Below are 21,249 nucleotides of genomic sequence, written 5' to 3'. Positions count from 1 at the left end.
ATGTCGTGATTCATATGCCGCAGCCATGTTCCGACGGTATTTTAACGCCACTTGCTCCAGTTATGCGTTATGGTGGACTTGACGGGACCCGTAATTGGGAATGCTTAGGAACGTGTGTGTGCTTCATTTATCAAGTTGAAGTTAATAATGATTTATGCTGAGGAAAAATCCTTATTTCGCGATTTTGAAACTGTTTGAAATTCAGTAAACTGTGATAAAAAAAAAAAAAACATACTCTTCTTTTGGAATCTTAGATCCTTCGAAGTCACTGTAAAAATAAGAATACTAACTTCGGCCTTGTATTCATTTTAGAATCGTTTTGACATGATATTCGAAACTAATTATGCAAGCTATGTTTGCACATTGGATAATGTCATTATGTGTGCATTAATTGTATCAAATATTCTCGAAAGTGTTCTTGACTCGACCGCATATCGTCGTACATATTCCATCGAGATAAAAATCTCGGTGCAGAAATGTATATCTTCAAATCGTGAATGATAAATTTTTGCAAGTAACAAATTTGATCGTTCTTATATCGGACACCGAATAAGCCTTGAAAACAACCCGAATGACAGATAAAGGAAGTGTCTATTCATTGCTTGAGAGGGGAACAAAACTAATACTAATAAGAATTAATTCTGCATGTAATATATTTGCAGTTAATTTGTTATTCATTTTTGACAGAGAACCATAATAATCAGATTTTGCTACTTATGCTGATCCTGCAGCACCTGGATCAATTTCCACTCGGAATAATATAATGCCTAAATGACAAGGCATTATTTGTGAACTGTATTACGTTTGGCAAAACGTTTGAGAAATTGCTTCAGATTTAAAAAATAAATCTTTTTCGGTTGTCTTGTTTTTCCTTTGCAATCCTGATTGTAATTTAATGTGCAATAATTGAGCCGTTGTTGGCCAAAAGTTGACAAAAAATATTGCTTTCGTCAAACGTTGTATCTTCGATGCTCTTGAAGATTTCAATCGGATTTTTCTCATATTGTACAGAACTTGGGACAAAATATATGGAATAATAATTTTTTCACAACCAATAATTGATGCTTAATCATTTTTAACATCGTCACTATAAAACCTGTCAAGTTATTCTCGAGAATTGATATCTGCCATGTAGTAACTGTGTTGTTTCATTCTTGTTCACCATCACCGGCTCAAATATCTTTGCTTGAGATTCTTTGAACGGTTTTCTCTCTTTTCCGAACTTTTGCTTCAGACCGTGGGTCCCATTCATCCGTAAATATTCATTGAACCGGTTTGCCTTCAAAACTCCTGCTCCGTAATGTACACTTGGCCACAGTGATTCTGAGAGGGCTAATTTTCTCCACGGGTCGGTCACGTTGACAATGCCGAATCAACCCGCAACGCCACTGGCGGTCATCTGCGAAACAGGCTCAATTTTTCTAAACACAACATAACGTAACCCGTGACTGTAGAATTCTTATTTTTGGGTTAGATTTTACGGTCATGGGTTGTGTTACACATCCGTAAGGTGAACGCAGATGAGTCACCCTGTCCGTCGTGACCGTTGAATTTAGCATGTTTAGGTTAGATTTCACAGTCATGGGTTGTGTTACGTTTACAAAGATTTAGCCGCCGGTGGCGCTGCGGTCTGATTCGGCATTGCCAACGTAACGGACTCGCAAAAAATTACTCAGCTCAGAATCACTGCGGCCAATTGTACGCTTGTTGCTCTCGGACATCGGCAGACTCGATAATATACCATAGTGCGTGCGTCACGCGTGTTTCCGGCGTCAGTAACCCTCGTTCTCAGCTGAGATAGAACGTAAGTCGAGACCAATAATGATTCATCATGGTCGATGTACCCGCGCCATCGTTGTAATTCCCTCAATTATGAATTCTGTCAACGTTCTCGCATTCGCTCGTCCGACCGGAGGAAACACGTGGAGACTCGTAGACCGGGTCGTGAATTTTTATAAACCGATTTACAAATGGCGCGTTCGTTTCATTCATACAATTTACAACACACGTTGTTTGGGTGTGTTTGATTCGGTTCGATCTGGCAATTGGATGCCGAAATTTATAACATTTTCATGCTGAAATCCTCACTTGAAAACTCGGGGTCGTTACGGAAAAGTTTCCAACTTGTCGATGGTATCGTTGAAATAATGGCTTTATTTCTGTTCGGGCAAGTCTGAAAAAATCCTTTGTGTCTTGTTTGTTTATTTTTTTATTTTTTTTTTTTTTTTTACAAGAAACGTGTTTTCATGATTTTGCTAGAAACTTGTATATCCGCAAATGAATTTCACATTTCGAAAGATCAGACTTTATTTTACACAAAAAAAAAAAAAAAAATACTATGGATTGTACGTACAGTGTATCTTTTTCTCAACGACAATATCAATTGCTAAAAATCTGATATCTTTTTTTGTAAACGATAAATTTGTAAGTTATCCAAATTTTTGGGGGATACTCGCGTATCTTATTACACGTGATAATACATCAAAATCGCAGCCAAAGCAGAATTTTCGTACCTGATCTACCTACCGTATCTGTATATATGTGAGAGTGGTTGAGAAAAAAGGTTTTTTTTTTCTTTCTTACCCCATAAAATGTTAGTGTTTGATACAAAAAAGCAAAAAAATCCTCCAAAATATGAGCTCTCTAGCTCAAGTCTAACAGATCGCTATTTTAAGATTGTTTAGACATTAGAGCAATGTAAAGATGAAAAGTTGAATCTATGACGTGTTGTTAATCGTTATTAAATATGTATACAATAATATTTTGAGAATGATCTGACGTGTTGTTTTTGTGTAATCAATTGTTCAAAATTGGATCTTTATCTTGTATACAATAATCCAACATTATTCATAGAAATTAACCACAACTGCTGAAGATAAACATACAAAAAACTGTAATTCACATTAATCAATTCTCTTAGATCACGCAAAAATGATGAAAAACGTATTCTGACGTGTTGTTTTGTAAACATTTTAATCCAAATGTACAAAAAATTACAAAATATCAGTCAGCCATACTTAAAATTGAATATCATATCTGACTCGTGAAAGTGTGGCAACGTAGAATAAAAAAAAAACCTTTCCATTTTATAATGTTCTTCCTTGCAAAACGTCCGTTGTGTCGAAATTGAGTTATTTCATTACTAATTTTGTAAATTTGTTATTAAAATTCAACTAAACACTGGTAAAAAAAAACGTACAGCTGTTAGATGCGCTGTTGCCAGATCTATTTTATACGGAAAAATATTTGAATCGAGAGACGTTTATTATTGTTAGTAAGTAAATAATTAATTTAATCCTATTGAAAGTGATCTTAGGTGACATTTGAATTTAAGTTATTAATTTAGATGTTCACGTTTTTTATTTTAGTCCAAAAAAATCTAGATTTTATTATGACTTACAGGTTACTGTATGTATTATATGAATGGGACATAAAAATTAAAAGAGCGATCTGTTAGACTTGAGTTGGAGAAGCTATCTTTTGGGAGGATTTTTTTTCTACAAAACGCTAACATTTAAAGGGTTGAGTGCGTAATGAAAAAAAAAAAAAAAAATCTATTTAACCACCCTAATATATTTTGAATCATAGAGAGGATTCGAAATTGTGTAAAACCGCGTGATTTTACCAGATAAGATGTATTACATGTGAAATTGCATAAGTTACCCAACTTTGTTATATAAAAAGTTGTGGATCGGTCATTTCTATTTATATACGTTTTATCAACGCTTGTCAAATATTTTGACAGTATCTAAGTTTCAATCCAGTATTATTTCTGTAAAATTATTTCTTTTCTCCTCAAATCAATGAAATTACCGTCTTTGGTTGAATATGTTAAAACATACTATAATACTAAATACAATAACCCCGCAGGTACGAAAAAAATGTCATACAATATGTTCCACGCGAAAAATTTTCTCGCGTTTAAAAAAAGTACGAATACTTTTTCACTACTGACGACATTTGAACAAAATCAATATACTTGTATCATCATTTTCACGACTCGGATAATTTTTTCAGTATCAAATCCATCATATTTTCTATCAGATCGGTGAAATATATTAAGGTAAAAAAAATAAAAAAAAAAAAAAATACCGTCCGATTATATTTACCTACTGATCAACAAAATTTGTTGCATCTGCAATAGCGGAATTAATTTTAATCGCTGTTTCGTTTGAAATTTACTTGAGTAATTTAAAAGAATTGCAGTTCCGATCAACTTTTCGGTAAATTATTAGAGATTTAAAAAAAAAATTCAAGCTTTCGTACGATTCAATTTTTGAATCGATTAGTTCGATTAATTCGATCAAGTATCGATCCGAGTATCGATCAATCGATCGAAATCAATTCATCTACCACGGATACGTCAAAAATCGAGTATTCAAGCTTTCGAAAATTGACCAAATGACAGGGATGAATAACGAAACTGTGTAAAAAACCGCGATGTTGGACCCTCCGTCATTTGCTCGGGTTCTTGGTTCCCCAAATCCCTGACCATTCGAACATAGCGTCGTCGCGTCGCGGCGTCGGCGTCGTTCGTATCGATTCTCGACCACCCCTGCAGTTTACACCCACTGAACTCGGAGGGTGGGACGAGCCTCGTAAGCTGGAATTCCGTTCGTCGGCGACCTTAGCCAAGATTTCATTCACAAGATTTATCGATGCATCTCTGTACGGCCGAAAAATACGCGCCACGATTCGCTTTTTCCTTTCCTTCTTACACTGAGAGAAATTTTTAGTTCCGGTTACCGCTCGGTCCTTAACTATTTTCATTTTTTACCAAAATCGGAAAATATAGTTCTAGGTAGAAAATGAAAATTAGTTTTGCAGCTTTTACCGGAAAGTCTGGTATTTGTTACCATTCTTTCGCATTATCATCACTGTTACTAGATTTTCTTGTAACTGATGCGAAAATTTAATGCTTAACTAAAAAAGTAGAGTAAACCGAAGAAACTGATTTTGCGTTTCAATTACCAAAAAAGGATCGACGATAGCGCAAAATGGTTACGCGTACCTCGTTTTTCGTAATTCAAACGATATTCAAACAGTTGTTTTTAACGATACCTGTTTTAGTGAATTTTTCTAGTTACTATGACAGATGAAATTTTTCTCAGTGTAAGCACGATGACTTGACGATGTCTGTGAATTTATTACTCGATCCCGCACGATCGGAGCGAAATATTATTTAATAATACTGGTTAAACATTTCGAGTCGATTTAAAGAAAAAAAATAAATGATTAAAGTCATCAAGAATGTCTTTGAATTAAATCGTGAATATTGAATACAAACTCTGTAGACTCCCTGTAAATAAAGTTGTTGTTCTTTTTCTCGGAGGTGAATAAAAATTAATCGTCAAATTGAATCGAAGTATCACGTAATTCAAAATATCCTTTTTCTAGTACATAATTTACAGTTTAAACTTTGGCAAATGATATGGAAATCGAATTCTTAGAAATATCTTAGCTTGTTGTATAATTTTTAAAATAAAAATAATAAATCGAATTTGGATTCGTTATCCTCAGCTTCGAATTTAAATATTTGATAAATATGAGACAAACCGTTCAGTTAATCATTTTCAAATTTTATTTACCTGACAAAGAGTTGTAAAAAATTTTTTTTGAAACAGCCAAAGAATCAGGTTCTCATCTTATCAACTTGCTGAAAATATATTTGCTAGTCAAATTGTTTCAACCTTTGCAATTCATCCGAAAAATCTAACGAATCAATGAAAAAATTCGACAACGCCCAGATCGATTTCTTTTTTTTTTTTAATTATTAATCATCGCTGCGCAGGCGTGAAAAAGTTTTCAATCACCCTTAAAATCACTTCTCTGTAAATTCTCATTACGTTACGACAGGTTTTATTTATTGCTAGATACACGATATGTTTGATCGATCGATGTGCGGTGCGTGGCTTTATTGTGTTGATTAAGAAGATAAAATTATTACCGTTTTATCCTAAATTATTGATCACAATTCACACAGACGTTGGAGGCGCATCTTCGCTCAAAAACATGTCACTAACAGTAATGATCGAGAAAAATTAAACACAGAAATATATGTATATACGTAGCAGAAAACAGTGAGTCAGGAAGTCAGTAGTATGCTTCATTTGAAAATTGTTAAAACGAATACATAAACAAAACTTTAATCTAAATAGTTCAGTGATAAATAATCTATGGCAAGTTAAATTTTCAAGCACCCTAATGCATTATGTAATGCCAAATTAGTATAAGTTTGTCAGACGACAACGAATAGCTGGTTCGTTTGTAAACGAATTCAATTCGACACAAATCACCTCACATGAATTTTTCATAAAATCAATATATTTCTTATAAGAGATGAGTAGGAATTAAATTTTTGGCAATCCGTCCAAGATATAGAAAAACAAAACGAAGCTAAGATTTATAGAAATTGTTTATAACGTGCAGTTATGTTAACAAAAAATTGAGATATTTAAAAAAAAACGGCAGAATAGTACGATGTCTGAAAAGTTGTTGACCTTTTTTTTAGCAAATCTGTTTGTATTTTTAAACGAATATTTTTATCTGAATTATTTCTTAATTAAATCTCAAATTTTTCTGGATTTTTTCATTTGGTTGAATAAATTTTTATCGAAAAGATTTTTACGACATTGAAAAGTACATCTTTTGAGGCACTTGTAAAAAAACATTTCATGAGATAAAATATAAAAACGTCTAGGAAATATATCTTTTCTCCGGCAACGTCTTTTTTTTTTTTTTTTTTTTTTTTTGCGGTGGTTGTGATAAAACTGGAGCCGTTTATCTAAAATCTGAATCACAGGAGATTATAACGGTGTATTGCATTTTGAAGTGTCTGAGCGAGGGATTTTTTATTTCTAGTTTTCATTGCATTAAAGAAAAGAAAAAAAAAAAAAATATTAGCAGCTCAAAAAGTTATTTGTTATTTTAAAATCGTTGTATTGAAAAAAAAAATTGAAATTCTAACAAATCCTTCGATAAGACCCTTCACAACGCAATACATTAATTGAAATAATGTCCTGAGGTTCTAGTTTCAAATACGGTTCTGGAGTTATCATTGCCACTGCAAAAATAGGTTCAAAACAGGTTTCGCTAATTCTTGATATTTCATTACGACAAAATTTTACAAATACCTACTCGAGGCATCTATTTTTCAATGCCATTGAAAGCTTTTCAATTAATAGATTGCGCAACTAGTGCGCAAAATAGGTCATTCCCAGACAAGTCGAGTTTGTCGTCCGAAAATAGCGACGGCGACAAAAGAAATGAGTGCGGGAAACACCTATGCTCACGTGATGCACGTCTTATTTATTTCCTAACTGAGTGCGCAAAATTCGATTTTGTGTACCCAAATGTGTGCGCTAAATATTACGATACCGCTCTAGTGCGGAATTTAAACTAAAATATCTTTTCCTGTCGCGTAACTAGATACTTTCGTCTTATTTCAATACGTTCGATACTTACAAAATTTGATTTCGCGTGCCATAGTGAGTGCGCAAAATATTACAATCTCGCACTAGTGGGGAAATTGACTCGAAATATCTTTTCTTCTAATGTAACTAAACACTTTGATTCAATGCCCACACTAGTGCGGGAAGACACTATTTTGCGCACTCAGTTAGGAAACAAATATTTAATGTGCTTAGGTAAAAAAATTCATGAAAATCACGTAATTCTTTCACGTAAATTTCAATACCTTCGATACTTGCAAAATTCGATTTCGCGTGCCAGAATGAGTGCGCAAAATAGTATATTCCCGCACTAGTGTGGAAATTTAATCGAAATATCTTTTCCTCCAGCGTTACTAAAGACGATTTGATTCAATGCTCACACTAGTGCGGGAATATACTATTTTGCGCACTCAGTTAGGAAACAAATATTTAATGTGCTTCGGTAAAAAAATGCATAAAAATCACGTATTTCTTTCGCGTAAATTTCAATACGTTCGATACTTGCTAAATTCGATTTCGTGTGCCAGAATGAGTGCGCAAAATAGTATATTCCCGCACTAGTGTGGAAATTTAATCGAAATATCTTTTCCTCCAGCGTTACTAAAGACTTTGATTCAATGCTCACACTAGTGCGGGAATATACTATTTTGCGCACTCAGTTAGGAAATAAATATTTAATGTACCTGCGTAAAGGAATTCATGAAAATCACGTAGTTGTTCCGATTCCAACTAAATAAAATCTCCCTAAATAATATAAATAAAATAAAATAAATAACGGTGGAATATGATTGATTTTCAGGAAGGTGAGGCGGACGCCCGCGTCGCCAACGCGTCCAAGCTGGCCTCCGTCGAGGATGACGCGGGTCCAGAGCGCTCCGCCTCGATAGCCCTGCAGGAGGCTGATAACCGCGTCGTCGCCAACCTGGAAGGGACCAGGAGTTCCCTGCACGGCCCGAAGGTCGCACGCAGGCTGAACGCAGCCGCCATCCGCGTTCGACCTGCGCCATCCACTTGCGACGCCGAGACGATTACAGGTCGGTCGGCTTTTTAGTATCAATCTTAGCACCTACATTTCGAGGGGGAGGGGGGGCAGCTTGGGCGATCTGAAATCGTAACTGTTTTTACAATTTTTTTTTTTTTTTTTTTAAAAAACATGAAAACACTTTGAGGAATTTGAGTTCGAAGGTTTCGTTATATATAGTTTCAAGAACATTTTAGAATTTTTTCATTGAAGTTAATAACAAATTGGCAGCATGGCGGATATAAGTAACGAACGACTCCGAACTTGAGGGCTTTTGTGGTGGCGCATCTTCCGACATCACTGTCCAACTTGTCCAACAGATAGACGAAATTTTTTGATTTAAAAACACCTCTTCGGTTTCAAGTTCGTAGCCCAGTTGTTAAAAAAAAAAAAAAACAATTTGAAATATATTATATTGACGAAAAATTTTTAGAAAAATTTTAGGATCGAAATTCAAAAATATAGCCACGAGCTTTAATCGATGAACGAGTTTTAAAGATTGTATACAAGTTTCATGTTGATCGGATAAAAGTTGACCGAGGAATCTGCGTTACCGGATTAAAAACGCGGTCGTTCATTACTTATATCCGCCGTGCCGACATTTTGTTATTAATTTCGATGAAAAAATTCTGAAATGTTCTTGAAACTGTGTATAATAACGTCTTCTAGCTCAAATTGCCTTAGGTGTTTTCATTTTCTTTTTAAAAAATATAATTCTTAAAATAGGTACGATTTCGGTCGTCCAATGTTCGTGATTGATAATATTCGAAAGATTTTTTGCGCATCGTGCATTTTCATCGCAGGCGGTTGAAATTTTATTTTTTTCAAGACCTGTAATACCATAATCTAAAAATTGGTAAAAGCATTCTCTTATACGACTTTTTTTTCATAGAGTTAATTGAAAAACCGTTTTTTGCCAAAATTTCATCGAGGTCTCACCTCAAGGCACTAGCATAAAGATTTGGTCCAAAAAATTATATCGATTTTTCAGTATTTTTTGATGTGGGTGTTGAAAGGACTTCTTGCGTCAGATTTTTATGAACTTTCTCTTTTTTTTTCATTATCGAAAAATATCAACTGAGAACGAATTTATTGTTACTACAAAAAACTATGTTTTTCAGTGTGGCGGACATCAAAACTCAAAATTTGTCTGTCCGATTGACTTAAAATTTGGACACAACGTTGATTATAATATTGTCTATAGAATAAACGGATGATTTTGAAAACTGTTCATTTGATTTTTTTTTTGCTATAATTAAGAATCTGACCAAATTTCAAGTCAATCGGACGAATAAAATTTGAGTTCCGATGCTCGAAGTTTCGAAAACAGTAGTTTTTTCAATTAACAACAAATCGGTTGTCAATTTATTTGAAAATAGAGAAACAAAAATATACCGAAATCATGAAAAATGCTTAGAGATCGATGCTTTCTTTCAGATTGTTGAAAATCTAATATAAGATTTGTAATGTTTTACCCTACGATGGTTAATATCAGTGGAAAGACTATTTTTTCTGCAGAGTAAAAAATTGCCAACGATTTTCTTCATGATCACAATCGGCATCGTTTCAATGTTGCAAGACTGAATATTTAACAATGACAAAATTATACAATCAACAAAAGTATGAATTTCTGACAAATTATCTACCTTCTTGTATTTCAAAAAAAAAAAAAAAACAAAACAAAAAAAAACATCAGAAGTAGAAAAACACGAGGGAATGATCGGTGAATTTGTGCGACTTTAAAACAGACGAGAATTTGTTGATCCAGATTGATATTTTGATATAAGGTATGTTCGCGTTATTGTGAAACTCTAAACTTTCAAGCTATTTAAAAAAAACAAAACCTTATGGGCAATATTCTGCGCGATTAAAAGAATTATACGAAAATATCGATAAATACTTTCGGTTTAAACAATTTTGAGATGGTGTTTTGAGGATTATTTACCGACAAATATTTTCAGTCGACTCAATTCAATTATTAAATATGTCTCGTGACCTACTATAGACGTTTATTCAATTCGAATAAACTCAACCTTACCGCTGGATAAACGTTGAAATCAAGCTCGTTTAAATCAATCATCGCTGTCGGTAAATTAATATAAAATTTGTTTACCTTCGCTTTGATTAAATGAAGAAGACGGAAGAATAATCATTAGATATACCTATAATAAAGAATTTCCAAATTATGGGAATGAAATTTTCCCTTCCGAAATTGATCTTCGTTTTCAAATTCAGGATTTAACATTCAAACAGCATGTCAATTTTTCATCAATCCCAGAATTCACAGGTTTCGAATTCACTCACAACTCACCAATTACAGAGTAAAAATCAATGACTTGTTTGAAATACAACAACTACTAAGATCAGAAAATTTTCACTACACGTCAATTTGCACGATATGAATTAAAAAAAAATCCAAAATACGCACAAATTGCACAACTGTTCGCTAAATCTGTCAGGCCCACCAATTTCACGTCTATTCTCGTACACCGGCCGGATTTGACGAGATCGATTAACACGATAATCACTTGATTCGCTGTCCAATCAGCATTGCAACACGAGTTTTTATTTCACCTTCTTCCTATAATATTCGATCGTGCGGCGAACACCGGTATATAAAAATATCACCTCGATTCGTTCCTTCAACGACATAAATTACCGACGAACGACCGAAACGTTTCACCCTCCATCCTTTCCTCCCCGATGCCTTTCGGCCAAACGATTAGCTTTTCTTAAAAACCACAGGGTACCGTAAATTAATCCGCGTCTAAATGTTGAAAACTGCGACTCTCGTCTTATCGTCGATACACTTCGGACTAAGAGAAAGAGAAAAAGGGAGATGTCAAAGACGAATGTCAGAGTAGTTGCCAGAAAGAGGCTCCACCGCAAACTGCCCTTGTTCAATGCTTATACGGTGGATTTTATAGAAGAGAACCGGTGGGTGAAGTATAATGCGGACAGAGGAGTTTCATGGTTTCGTATACGTGTGTAAAAAGGCATGTGCCGCTCTGCCTGCCATTGGGCACCGTGGCAAACGATGATTACTTCGCTATGCGGGAGATAATGTGCCATGCAGGCTGCTCCTCGGCGCTCCCCTCGTCATCATCATCATCATCATAATCATCATCATCATCATCATCATCATTACCGTAGCCATCCCACCGTCTCCGGTATCGTCATCATCATCATCATCATCATCATCATCATCATCATCATCATCATAATTATTATTATTATCATTGCCTGGACGACGATCAACCTTCCTTACTTATTTACCTACTTGCTTTCACATCTCGTTGGAAATTCGTTATTTATATATCGTTCGTGTACTTTGTTTGGATGTTACCGTGTCGGATGTTGGGAGACTGTGCGTTACTTGTATGACTTGTGCCACTCTCTCGTATCGCGAGTGAAGAAGAAGAATCGAAACGGAGTTCGTTGAAACAACTTGTTGTACAATTAAGAAACACACGGAGGAAGGAAGAAGACCAACGCGCCTAATTACACGCCATGGGCGAGGGTTCGTGATTTAACCTGATCGCTAATTCCGCTGGAGATGTATTTTTTTTTTTTTTTCCTCTTTTTTTTTTTTTCTTGTGGGGGAAAAGCGAGAGCGATGAATGGCCACGTGTACAGTCCGGTGAAAACAATTTTCGAACGAATGAGAATTGTAAAATAAAAATCGAATCAGGAGAATATTGAGGATGGTCGGGTTGAATTAACGATATAGGTAGGAACGATGTAAGGAAAGGAAAAAAATTGAAAAGCAATTACGAATTTGTGAGGGAAATTAGGTCGGATGTTAAGTTTTGTTCGTAACAATTTGAATTGGTACTTTTTCAATTAATTCCGTACGCGATAATCGCGCTTTGTATATCGATAAAATTTACTTACTCGTGGGGTGAAAGAAACGTCCTTTGAATCTCCCGAAAAAAAAATCTTAAAATTGTAAGCTATGGCTTGGATATTAATTTTTCATTGCGAAGTTGTTTGAAAATTGATTTCTTCTGTTTAGCCAACTGTTTTATACAATTTCACCGTAAGGATTGAAGTTTTTTTTTTTTTTCCCCCAATACTCACGATCAGTTGAATACTGATATTTGTTGATGCAAATTTATGTCCATGTAGTCTTAGAGAATTGAATATCGAACAGCAAAACGTTATGAAAAAATTGCGTCCCGGTGAAGTTAATAAGAAGGATAGTGGACTGAACAAAATGAGCCAAGCTAGAATGAAATCGATCGTATCTGATGGATATTTCTTAACTTTAAAATACTTTGAAATGAAAAATTCATGTCTGAGCTAAAGCTTGTAATTTTAAGATTTTCTATCGGGAGATTTAAGTAAAATTCTCTTGGCTCACGAGTAGATGAATGTCATTAATATTCACTATAAGAATACTGATTAAAGTGTATAAACTACCTTAATTAAACAACTCTACTAGACATCAAGTTGTACTGTTCTATTATTTTTTTTTTTTTTTTCCACCTTAGGAACATTTCGTACAAACACAAATTCACTGAATATTATAAGCCAAATTTCAATTGCGCATGGATCTTGAATTTTTACGCGATTCTTTGATTTATGATTCTTGAAAAACAATTCAGGTCTGTTGGCCTCTGTTGTATAAGAGGAAAATTATTGGAATCTAAAAAGAATCCGTTCGAACCTTCCGTAATTGGTTGAGCAGGTATTCGTGCCGTGATTAGTTAAAATTAACCGAACGACGTGCGTCCAATTTTTGATAACTTATCTCCCAGTCATTATATAATTATTATCGTTATTTTTATTATCATTTTTATTGCTCCAAGTGTAAAATATTCCCGGAATTCGTGATTGTATACCTATTGCGAATAATGTAAAGATTGAATCTGATAATTTTTTATCAGAAGTGACGGAAAGATTAGGTATAGAAACGCGTAAATTTAGCAAGGTAAAAGTAAAGATCTGTAAATTATTACGTGCCTATCAAATTCGTATCTTGTACAGCTTCCGGTATTGTTGTTTAATTTCGGACAACTGAAACAAACTGCGCTTATTGTTGAAAAGATAAATCAATTACTGAATTTGTAATTCATCGAGAATTAACTTGAAGCACCCTTCCGTTTTGTTTTAATCTAGAATTTCATTTGAAGTTGATAATGGTTTTAAAACTTTACAGATAAAATTTGCTATCAATTTCATTAGGATAAAGTCGTTTATTGGATTTCCATCAAATTAAAATATTCGTGAGCTATGATCGTTTTTTTATGAAAATGCTAGATAAAGAAATACCCGGTAATAAAATTACAGTTTAGCTATCGATTTCTCATTTTTTTACTTCAAATCATTTTAAAGTAGTTGAAAATTTAACAGATAATTTGCACGATTATAGCTTTAAAATATTTTTTTTTTTTTTCTACTTCTGTTCGGAAAATTAATTCAAACGTTATTTTTTCAGATAATCTATTCAATATTTCTGTCTCTTGATCAAAATTGATGTCAGTGTGATCTTGAAAAATTGAATTGTATCTCAATCGTGATAAGAAGAAAGCGCGTTTTAGTGAAATTCTAAACAATATATAATCTTATGAATAAAACAACTCACCTCAGAATTGGATTGAACGAATTTACTAAATTTTTGACCATTTAAAAACTATCTCAAACGAAAAATCGATATCGAAGATTTCTTTCATTTGATTTTTTTTTTTTTTTTTTTTTTATTTTTTTTTACAAATATTTTTAGGAAAATTTTTATAGCTCACGAATACATTATACTTGATAAATATTCCATCGTATGTGCGACTATCTAAAATAAGTCTGTCGGAAAAAGTATCGATTTCGAATTGCCCGGCAATTCTCGATTGAAAAGAAGAATCCATTAACGAAGTTCTGTTTAAAACTGTACAAAGTCGATCAGATGAAATAAGAAAACCTTCAAGTAACTCTGATATTTGCTTACCACGCATAAAGAGAAATAAAAGAAATTTTTTTGACACTTGTTCAAAAAATATGGCGAATTTTTTATTTTCTTTGCACCAGATCCAAAGAAATGTGATTAATTGATTCAACGAAAAAAAAAAAAAAACGTGATCGAAACAACAATTTATATCATCGAATGTGATTTCTTTGGATAAAAAGAAAAAAAAACACGCACACACACACACGCGCATTTCTTTCGCCATATTTTCCATAATTCGATAAATATTTTCTCATCTTTCGCGACTGATACAATATTTTTTCTAGAAAAGAGGTCAATCAACCTTGTTCCTCGATCACGTATGTATAAAACAGTGTTCTTTAATCACTAATATATCGCATCGGTGTTTTGACAACGACCTGGCTAGAATTCAAAAAAAAAAAAGAAATTAAAAAAAAAATCTGAAGAAGGTAGAGAAAATAAGAAATTCACGTGCGTGTTACATCCATGCATATATATATATACACACACACACACACACTCGCCGAGCGAAAATTCTGGTAGATGACATCAATATTTGGCAAGTTTTAACGAACCTCTGCCATGCAGCAGCCGTAGCGTACCAAAATAACTTCGACGACTTCGGGGCGATAGTCGCAAATAGGCCAACCAAGCCGAGTTTTACCTTGCGGACTGTACGTGTGTATATCTTTCGCGTGTTGCTATTTTCGTTGCAGTTTATAAGTACAGAGGTACCCTCGAATATTAATAATAATAATAATGATAATAATAAAAACCGATAACAGTAACGGTGTGAAAATTATGTCGTGCAAATTTTAGAATTTTACGATAGATACGTGTCGCCATGTTTTGTAATTTTCTTTATTTCTTTCATCGATATGATAACGCTCTTTTGAGGAATGCGATTGCAATTATTCGAACCTTGTTTCAATCGAGGTTCGTGCAGGATTCGTAAGCAATGGGAAAGCCGGGAAAAATCAGAGAATTCTTAAAACGAGACTGGAATTTTTTGGTTTCTATACAAAGTACTATCAATGTTGAGAAAAAAATTGGACTTAAAAATTTATTCATCCCACCACTTCATGCATTCTATGCAGGTATAGTAATTAATACCAAAAGTTCTTTCTTCGTTTTTTTCTTTTTTATTTTCTTCCTTGGGGAAAATCGCAGGCTGTTGTTTGTAAATTGATAGTCAGACGGGGTAAGTTAGTTACTAGATAATATTGAGGGTGTTGGTATTAATGTTTGAAAAAAAATGTCATTGGTCACTGATCCGGGACATATTTATTGACAGGTTAGTGAAAAATATTCTAATTTCAGGCCGGAATATCTTGAAAAGTCGGAAAATTTCGGATTCCAAAAATTGTACGAATTCTGGGTTGAAGTTCGTAACGTTAATGTAACCGTGAAAATCAGGAATAGTCAGGGAATTTTGTCTGTCGGGAAAAGTCAGGGAAAAGGCAATGAATTATGATGGACCAGAAGAAAAAAAAAACGTAATTTTTTTTACGAATTAATTACAAACCTTAACTATGCTTCGTAAATTCAGCCGAGCTGACTTTTGGAAATCATGTTATTCAATTTCTAATTATTTATGTCAAACGAAGCAGTACTGTGTGTTTTTGAAACCAAATTTACGTATCGGAGATTCACAATTCCCGGAGCTTTTGATCGCGAAAGCTACTGAACAACGTTACCTAAGTTTCGTGAAAAAAAAACAAATTGAGGAATTCTGAATTTATTGACGAGAAAAGTCGGGGAATTTTTTTCGAGAAAAATTGGCGCGACCCTGTTTTAGGAAAAATCATCTTTTATTTATAAATATTTCTGGGATGTAAATAGAAAAATAAATTATATCCGGATTTTGTATATATGAAAAAAAAAATCGTTTTTTTTTCCAACCATACGTTACCTTAACTTTAGTTACTTTATTTACAACCTAGTCGCCATATTAAAAATCGTAGGTAAACTTTTGATTTCGCACAAACCTCTATCGGAATTCAACATTATTCTCTTTTATTGCCAAGGTGTAATCATTCATTGTTGAAAAATCATTTTGAGAATGAAATTTATGATTAAATTCTCTCCTTTCCGACAGACGAGCACGTGGCTGTTACTTCATCGTTAGTTGTTTGCCAAGTTCCCACGAATTGTGTTCTTTCACCAGACCGACAAATTTATAATTTAACGATCAAACGCTAAATTCTTCAATGATTTATAGATAATGCGGACATGTTATTATCATTGAACACACACCCACCTTATCGTTGGTTACCTGCAGAGTTCAATATTCCGTAAACTGAAATAAGTGTGGTTTTTTTTTTTTTATGTACGTAATTCAAGGTCAGCACCCATCTGACAAACTTGGAACTGCCAGGTAAAAGATAGAAGTATCAGTTTTATTTTTTAATACTATTATTCGAAGTTGAAATACACTTTTTATTTACGGCACACTGATTCATTTACGAGACGACAAATTTTTTTGGAAATCGCTTGAAAATTGAGAAGGTTATTCACATTTGTAAAAAATGTACGATACAATGCCGGATAAAGGGTTAAAATTAGGCCGATAAATGTATTTTTTCTTCTTTTTTGTCTGTCAGAACAGGATTTAAAAATTAGTATTTGCTTCAAGTCTGAGATGTGAATCACATCGTCCGACTTTTTACCCATTCAAATATTACGGAGGCGGCCATTAATTTGTATAAAATAAATTACATGACGTTTGTGGGTTTTATAGTACGGCTCAAATCGCAGTTTTTCTACATCATTTTCCCCAACCTAATTACCAAGTATTCTAGTTCTTTCAGATTGAAATTATCATATTATTTCCTTTGTATCCTTCGTCATTTTGGAAAGGAATCAGTTTTTCACAAATCAAAGGTGTATTTAAACTTCTAATAACAGTATAAAAACAAAACTGATACTTCCATTTTTTCCCTGGCAGTTCCAGGCTTGTCAGATGGTTGGTCACCTTGAATTATATACATGAAAAAACATACTCATTTCAATTTGACGGAATATTTAACTCTGCGGGTAACTAACGATAAGGTGGGTGTGCACTGAGAAAAATTTCATTTGTTATAGCGACTAGAAAAATTCAGTAAACCATTTTGCGCCATTTTGTTTTTTGTTTTTTTGTTTTTTTTTTTTTTTGTTGAACCATTTTGTTCAATGATAACAACACGTCCGCATTAGCTATAAATCGTTGCAGAATTTAGCGTTTAGTTACGTTACTTCCATATGTCAACAGTGATACGAAGTAACAAACATCGTCCGAAGTGGTGAAAATAAACCGTGACAAGGGTAAGAGTCGGAAATGTTTTGAGGTTGGACGCCGAGTATCCCACTGTGACTGAAAGGGTTAAACGGTTAAGTCGAACTTGAACCTCGTCGCTTGCTCAAAGACCCCAAGGAACGTCCGAATATCCGATTAGGCAAGGTGGAAATAAGTTTTGACAAGAGATAGAAGCAACGTCTAAATTTGGCCCTCAGCGCTGATCGATCTCTCCTCTTGACGAGGCAGGCAGGCATGCCGTGTATACATATGGGGCATTCCAGGTCAATTCGACAAGGGTCTGACCCTCAACCTCTCCAATCTGAGTCTTAATGACCGGAGGTGTTTCGTTAGCCTAAAATACACATCTCCGAATTTTTCTCAGATTTTTACCAACCACTCTGACGCCCCCCCGACCTCTTAATAAGGGATGATATTTTCCAAAACGGTCAGTCGGACATTTTTGAAAATTATGAAAAAAATCACATAAATTCTGTAGCCGAAAAGAAAAATATCCCAACCAAAATCGACGTGGGCAGGCGAAACGGTAATTTTTTATGAATATTTTTTTTTTTTTCAGTAATTTTGATTTTTTTCGCATTTTTCAGGATTCAATTTTTCAGGAAGTAATTTAAATATTACTTTCTCGATGGTGTTGCATTTACGAACATATATTGAATCCTGAAAAATGCGAAAAAAAATCAAAATTACTAAAAAAAAAAAAAAAATTATTCGGTAAAAAAATTATTAAAAAATAACCTTCTTGCCTGCCCACTTCGATTTTGGCTGGGATGTTTTTCTTTTCGGCTACAGAATTTATGTGATTTTTTTCATAATTTTCAAAAATGTCCGATTGACCGTTTTCGAAAATATCATCCCTTAAGGGGTGGGGGGGCGTCAGGGTGTTTGGTAAAAATCTGAGAAAAATTTGGAGATGTTATTTTAGGTTAACGAAACACATCCGGTCATTAAGCCTCGGATTGGAGAGGTTGGGGGTCAGACCCTTGTCGAATTGACCTGGAATGCCCCGTACATACATAATTCTCCGGGTAAGGTCGTCACGTTCGCTTTCCTCGAGCCTTGAACCTCGAACCTTGACCCAAAATGCTTTCGCACCGTATCTCGGTTTCCTCGTTTCCTCCTTTCCTCCGAATCGTCTCCGAAGCTTTTCCATTTCTTTCAAGCAGGCACCGAAAGCTCTGTTCGTCGGTACATCATCCTTGGCATAAACTTTAACCAGACGGTAAAAATTGGAGCTGGCTCAAGTCCAGTGACGAGTGTTTGGTCACGACGGTATTCTCGTCGCCTCCCTCCTGGTGGAAAGTGCTCGGTCGTTCCCTTCTTCTACTTCTTCTTCTTCATCACTCCTAGAGCGATAGCTATTCTTCGTTAGCCTCGGCGTCGATCGGGGTCGAAGAAATTTTTCCCTCGAATACGTCGGGAATTGAGGAAATTTTTCTATGTATAAAACAAATGGGGGAGACTGTAAACAGGGGTGAAATTTTCTGCGGTAAATAACGTTTTCGCAAACCGATACAAACGGCGGCCAGACGTCTCTTTGGCCGAAGATCGTTGCGAGGAACGCTAATCAACCGGATATTGTTGGGAATATCGCGTAACGCGGTAATCGTATGGTGTTAACGAAGTTCATTTTCGTGCGGGTTTTAAAACCGACCGTTTGACCGAACGACGCATGAATGGTGCTATTAATAAAGCAACTTGTGTTGAAGTGGTCTGAATTCGATTTTCGTACGCCGTTACGCAATTCGTGTAACAAATAGTACACTGAGAAAAATTTCATTTCTTACGGTAACCAGAAGAATTCAGTAAAACAGGTATCGTTAAAAAAAACTGTTTCAATATTGTTGGAATTAGGAAAAACGAGGCACGCCGAAAAATTTTGTTTCTGAGGTTTACTTTACTTTTTTAGTCAAACAAGGCTTTAACGTCAATTTATCGTTGCACGAGCGTTAAATTTTCGCAACAGTTACGAGAAAATATATTCACAGAGATCGTAATGATGAAGAATAGTAACAAATACTACACTCTTCGGTAACAGTTGAAAAAGTAATTTTCATTTTCTACCTGGTACTGAATTTTTCAATTGTGGTAAAAAATGAAAATAGTCAAGGGCTGAGCGGTAACCGGAAGAAGAAATTTCTCTCCGTGTACATTTCGCGATAACGAGCATTGAAAAAAGTCTTTATTCGAGCCGAGATAAAGAGACGAAAAGAAAATGATGTGAATTGTGATGTAATATGGTGTGAAATGCGAGACGCTGCTTTCTCACCTCTTTCATAATCAGACCAAAGTGAAACCGGACAATCTCAAGCCTCTCGTCGACCTTCGATTTTCTCGAAACGTGATTATAAACGACGTTAATTAATATTTCATTCGGGGGGGGTAAACGGCTCGCGAATATTGTTAAATATTTAAACGATAAGGAGGCGAAGGGATTCCGTATTCGCCTGGTGGTGGCGAAGTATGTTCTTGGGGGCCGGACGAAGTGGACGGCCAAGTGGCCCGGCAAGGCTCAAGGATCTCAGGGAGAGGCGGGAACTCATCCTCAACAAGTGGCGAGATGGTACCTTAAAAACTATTCCTACGTCGTTGTCAACCCCGAAAAATCCGCGAATTATCCCCTTTGCCGAATGATCGGTTCCGCATTCCCGCTCTTTAATTTCTTAGTCATTCGTGGTAGTCACTGTGCTCAGGAAAATCTTACCGTAGCCGGAAAATGGTCTGCAGGGAAAAGACTGTGAATTTTTTTACCGGGGAAAACCTTTCGTGAACGGACGGAATGAGGAGAGGAATGAAACCGTTTTTAACCACGTTTTTGACCCCATCAACTGCATTGTATATGGATCATAAACGCGTTTTTGAATACCGAAAAAATGATAGTTTGGTTGGGAAAAGTCTGTGAATTTTTTTACCGGGGAAAACCTTTCGTGACCGGACGGAATGAGGAGAGGAATGAAACCGTTTTTAACCACGTTTTTGACCCCATCAACTGCATTGTATATGGATCATAAACGCGTTTTTGAATACCGAAAAAATGATAGTTTGGTTGGGAAAAGTCTGTGAATTTTTTTACCGGGGAAAACCTTTCGTGACCGGACGGAATGAGGAGAGGAATGAAACCGTGTTTAACCACGTTTTTGACCCCATCAACTGCATTGTATATGGATCATAAACGCGTTTTTGAATACCGAAAAAATGATAGTTTGGTTGGGAAAAGTCTGTGAATTTTTTTACCGGGGAAAACCTTTCGTGACCGGACGGAATGAGGAGAGGAATGAAACCGTGTTTAACCACGTTTTTGACCCCATCAACTGCATTGTATATGGATCATAAACGCGTTTTTGAATACCCAAAAAAATGATAGTTTGGTTGGGAAAAGTGTGAATTTTTTTCACTATTCTCAGTGGCCACCATATTATTTATGAAAATTGATTTTATTCATTATTAAGTGCATGTTTTCATCAGTTTTGTTTATGCCACAAATTCTATCATTGCTTGATTCTTAATGTTTTTTGGATAAGGATATCCAATTCTCAAATTACACTCATTTTTATTTTTT

At 34.9% G+C, this 21,249-nt stretch overlaps 1 protein-coding gene across 2 annotated transcripts in view; it reads left to right on the top strand.

The window, feature by feature from the left end:
- LOC107226691 (trafficking kinesin-binding protein milt) overlaps positions 1 to 21,249 on the top strand; it is a 96,336-nt gene that overhangs the window by 6,445 nt on the left and 68,642 nt on the right. Inside the window, exons 1-2 of one of the 2 annotated variants that reach the window (XM_046739385.1) lie at positions 18,991 to 19,504; positions 19,796 to 20,253. In XM_046739385.1, coding sequence (XP_046595341.1) covers positions 20,154 to 20,253 — 100 coding nt within the window. In that variant the 5' untranslated portion in view covers positions 18,991 to 19,504; positions 19,796 to 20,153. Of the gene's footprint in view, positions 1 to 8,250; positions 8,486 to 18,990; positions 19,505 to 19,795; positions 20,254 to 21,249 lie in introns of those variants that run through there. The other variant, XM_015667586.2, reaches the window with a different exon arrangement.

This window comes from Neodiprion lecontei, chromosome 5 (genome assembly GCF_021901455.1).
Source record: "Neodiprion lecontei isolate iyNeoLeco1 chromosome 5, iyNeoLeco1.1, whole genome shotgun sequence".
Taxonomy (NCBI): Eukaryota; Metazoa; Arthropoda; class Insecta; order Hymenoptera; family Diprionidae; genus Neodiprion; species Neodiprion lecontei.
This window is presented reverse-complemented; position numbering and strand designations above follow the sequence as displayed.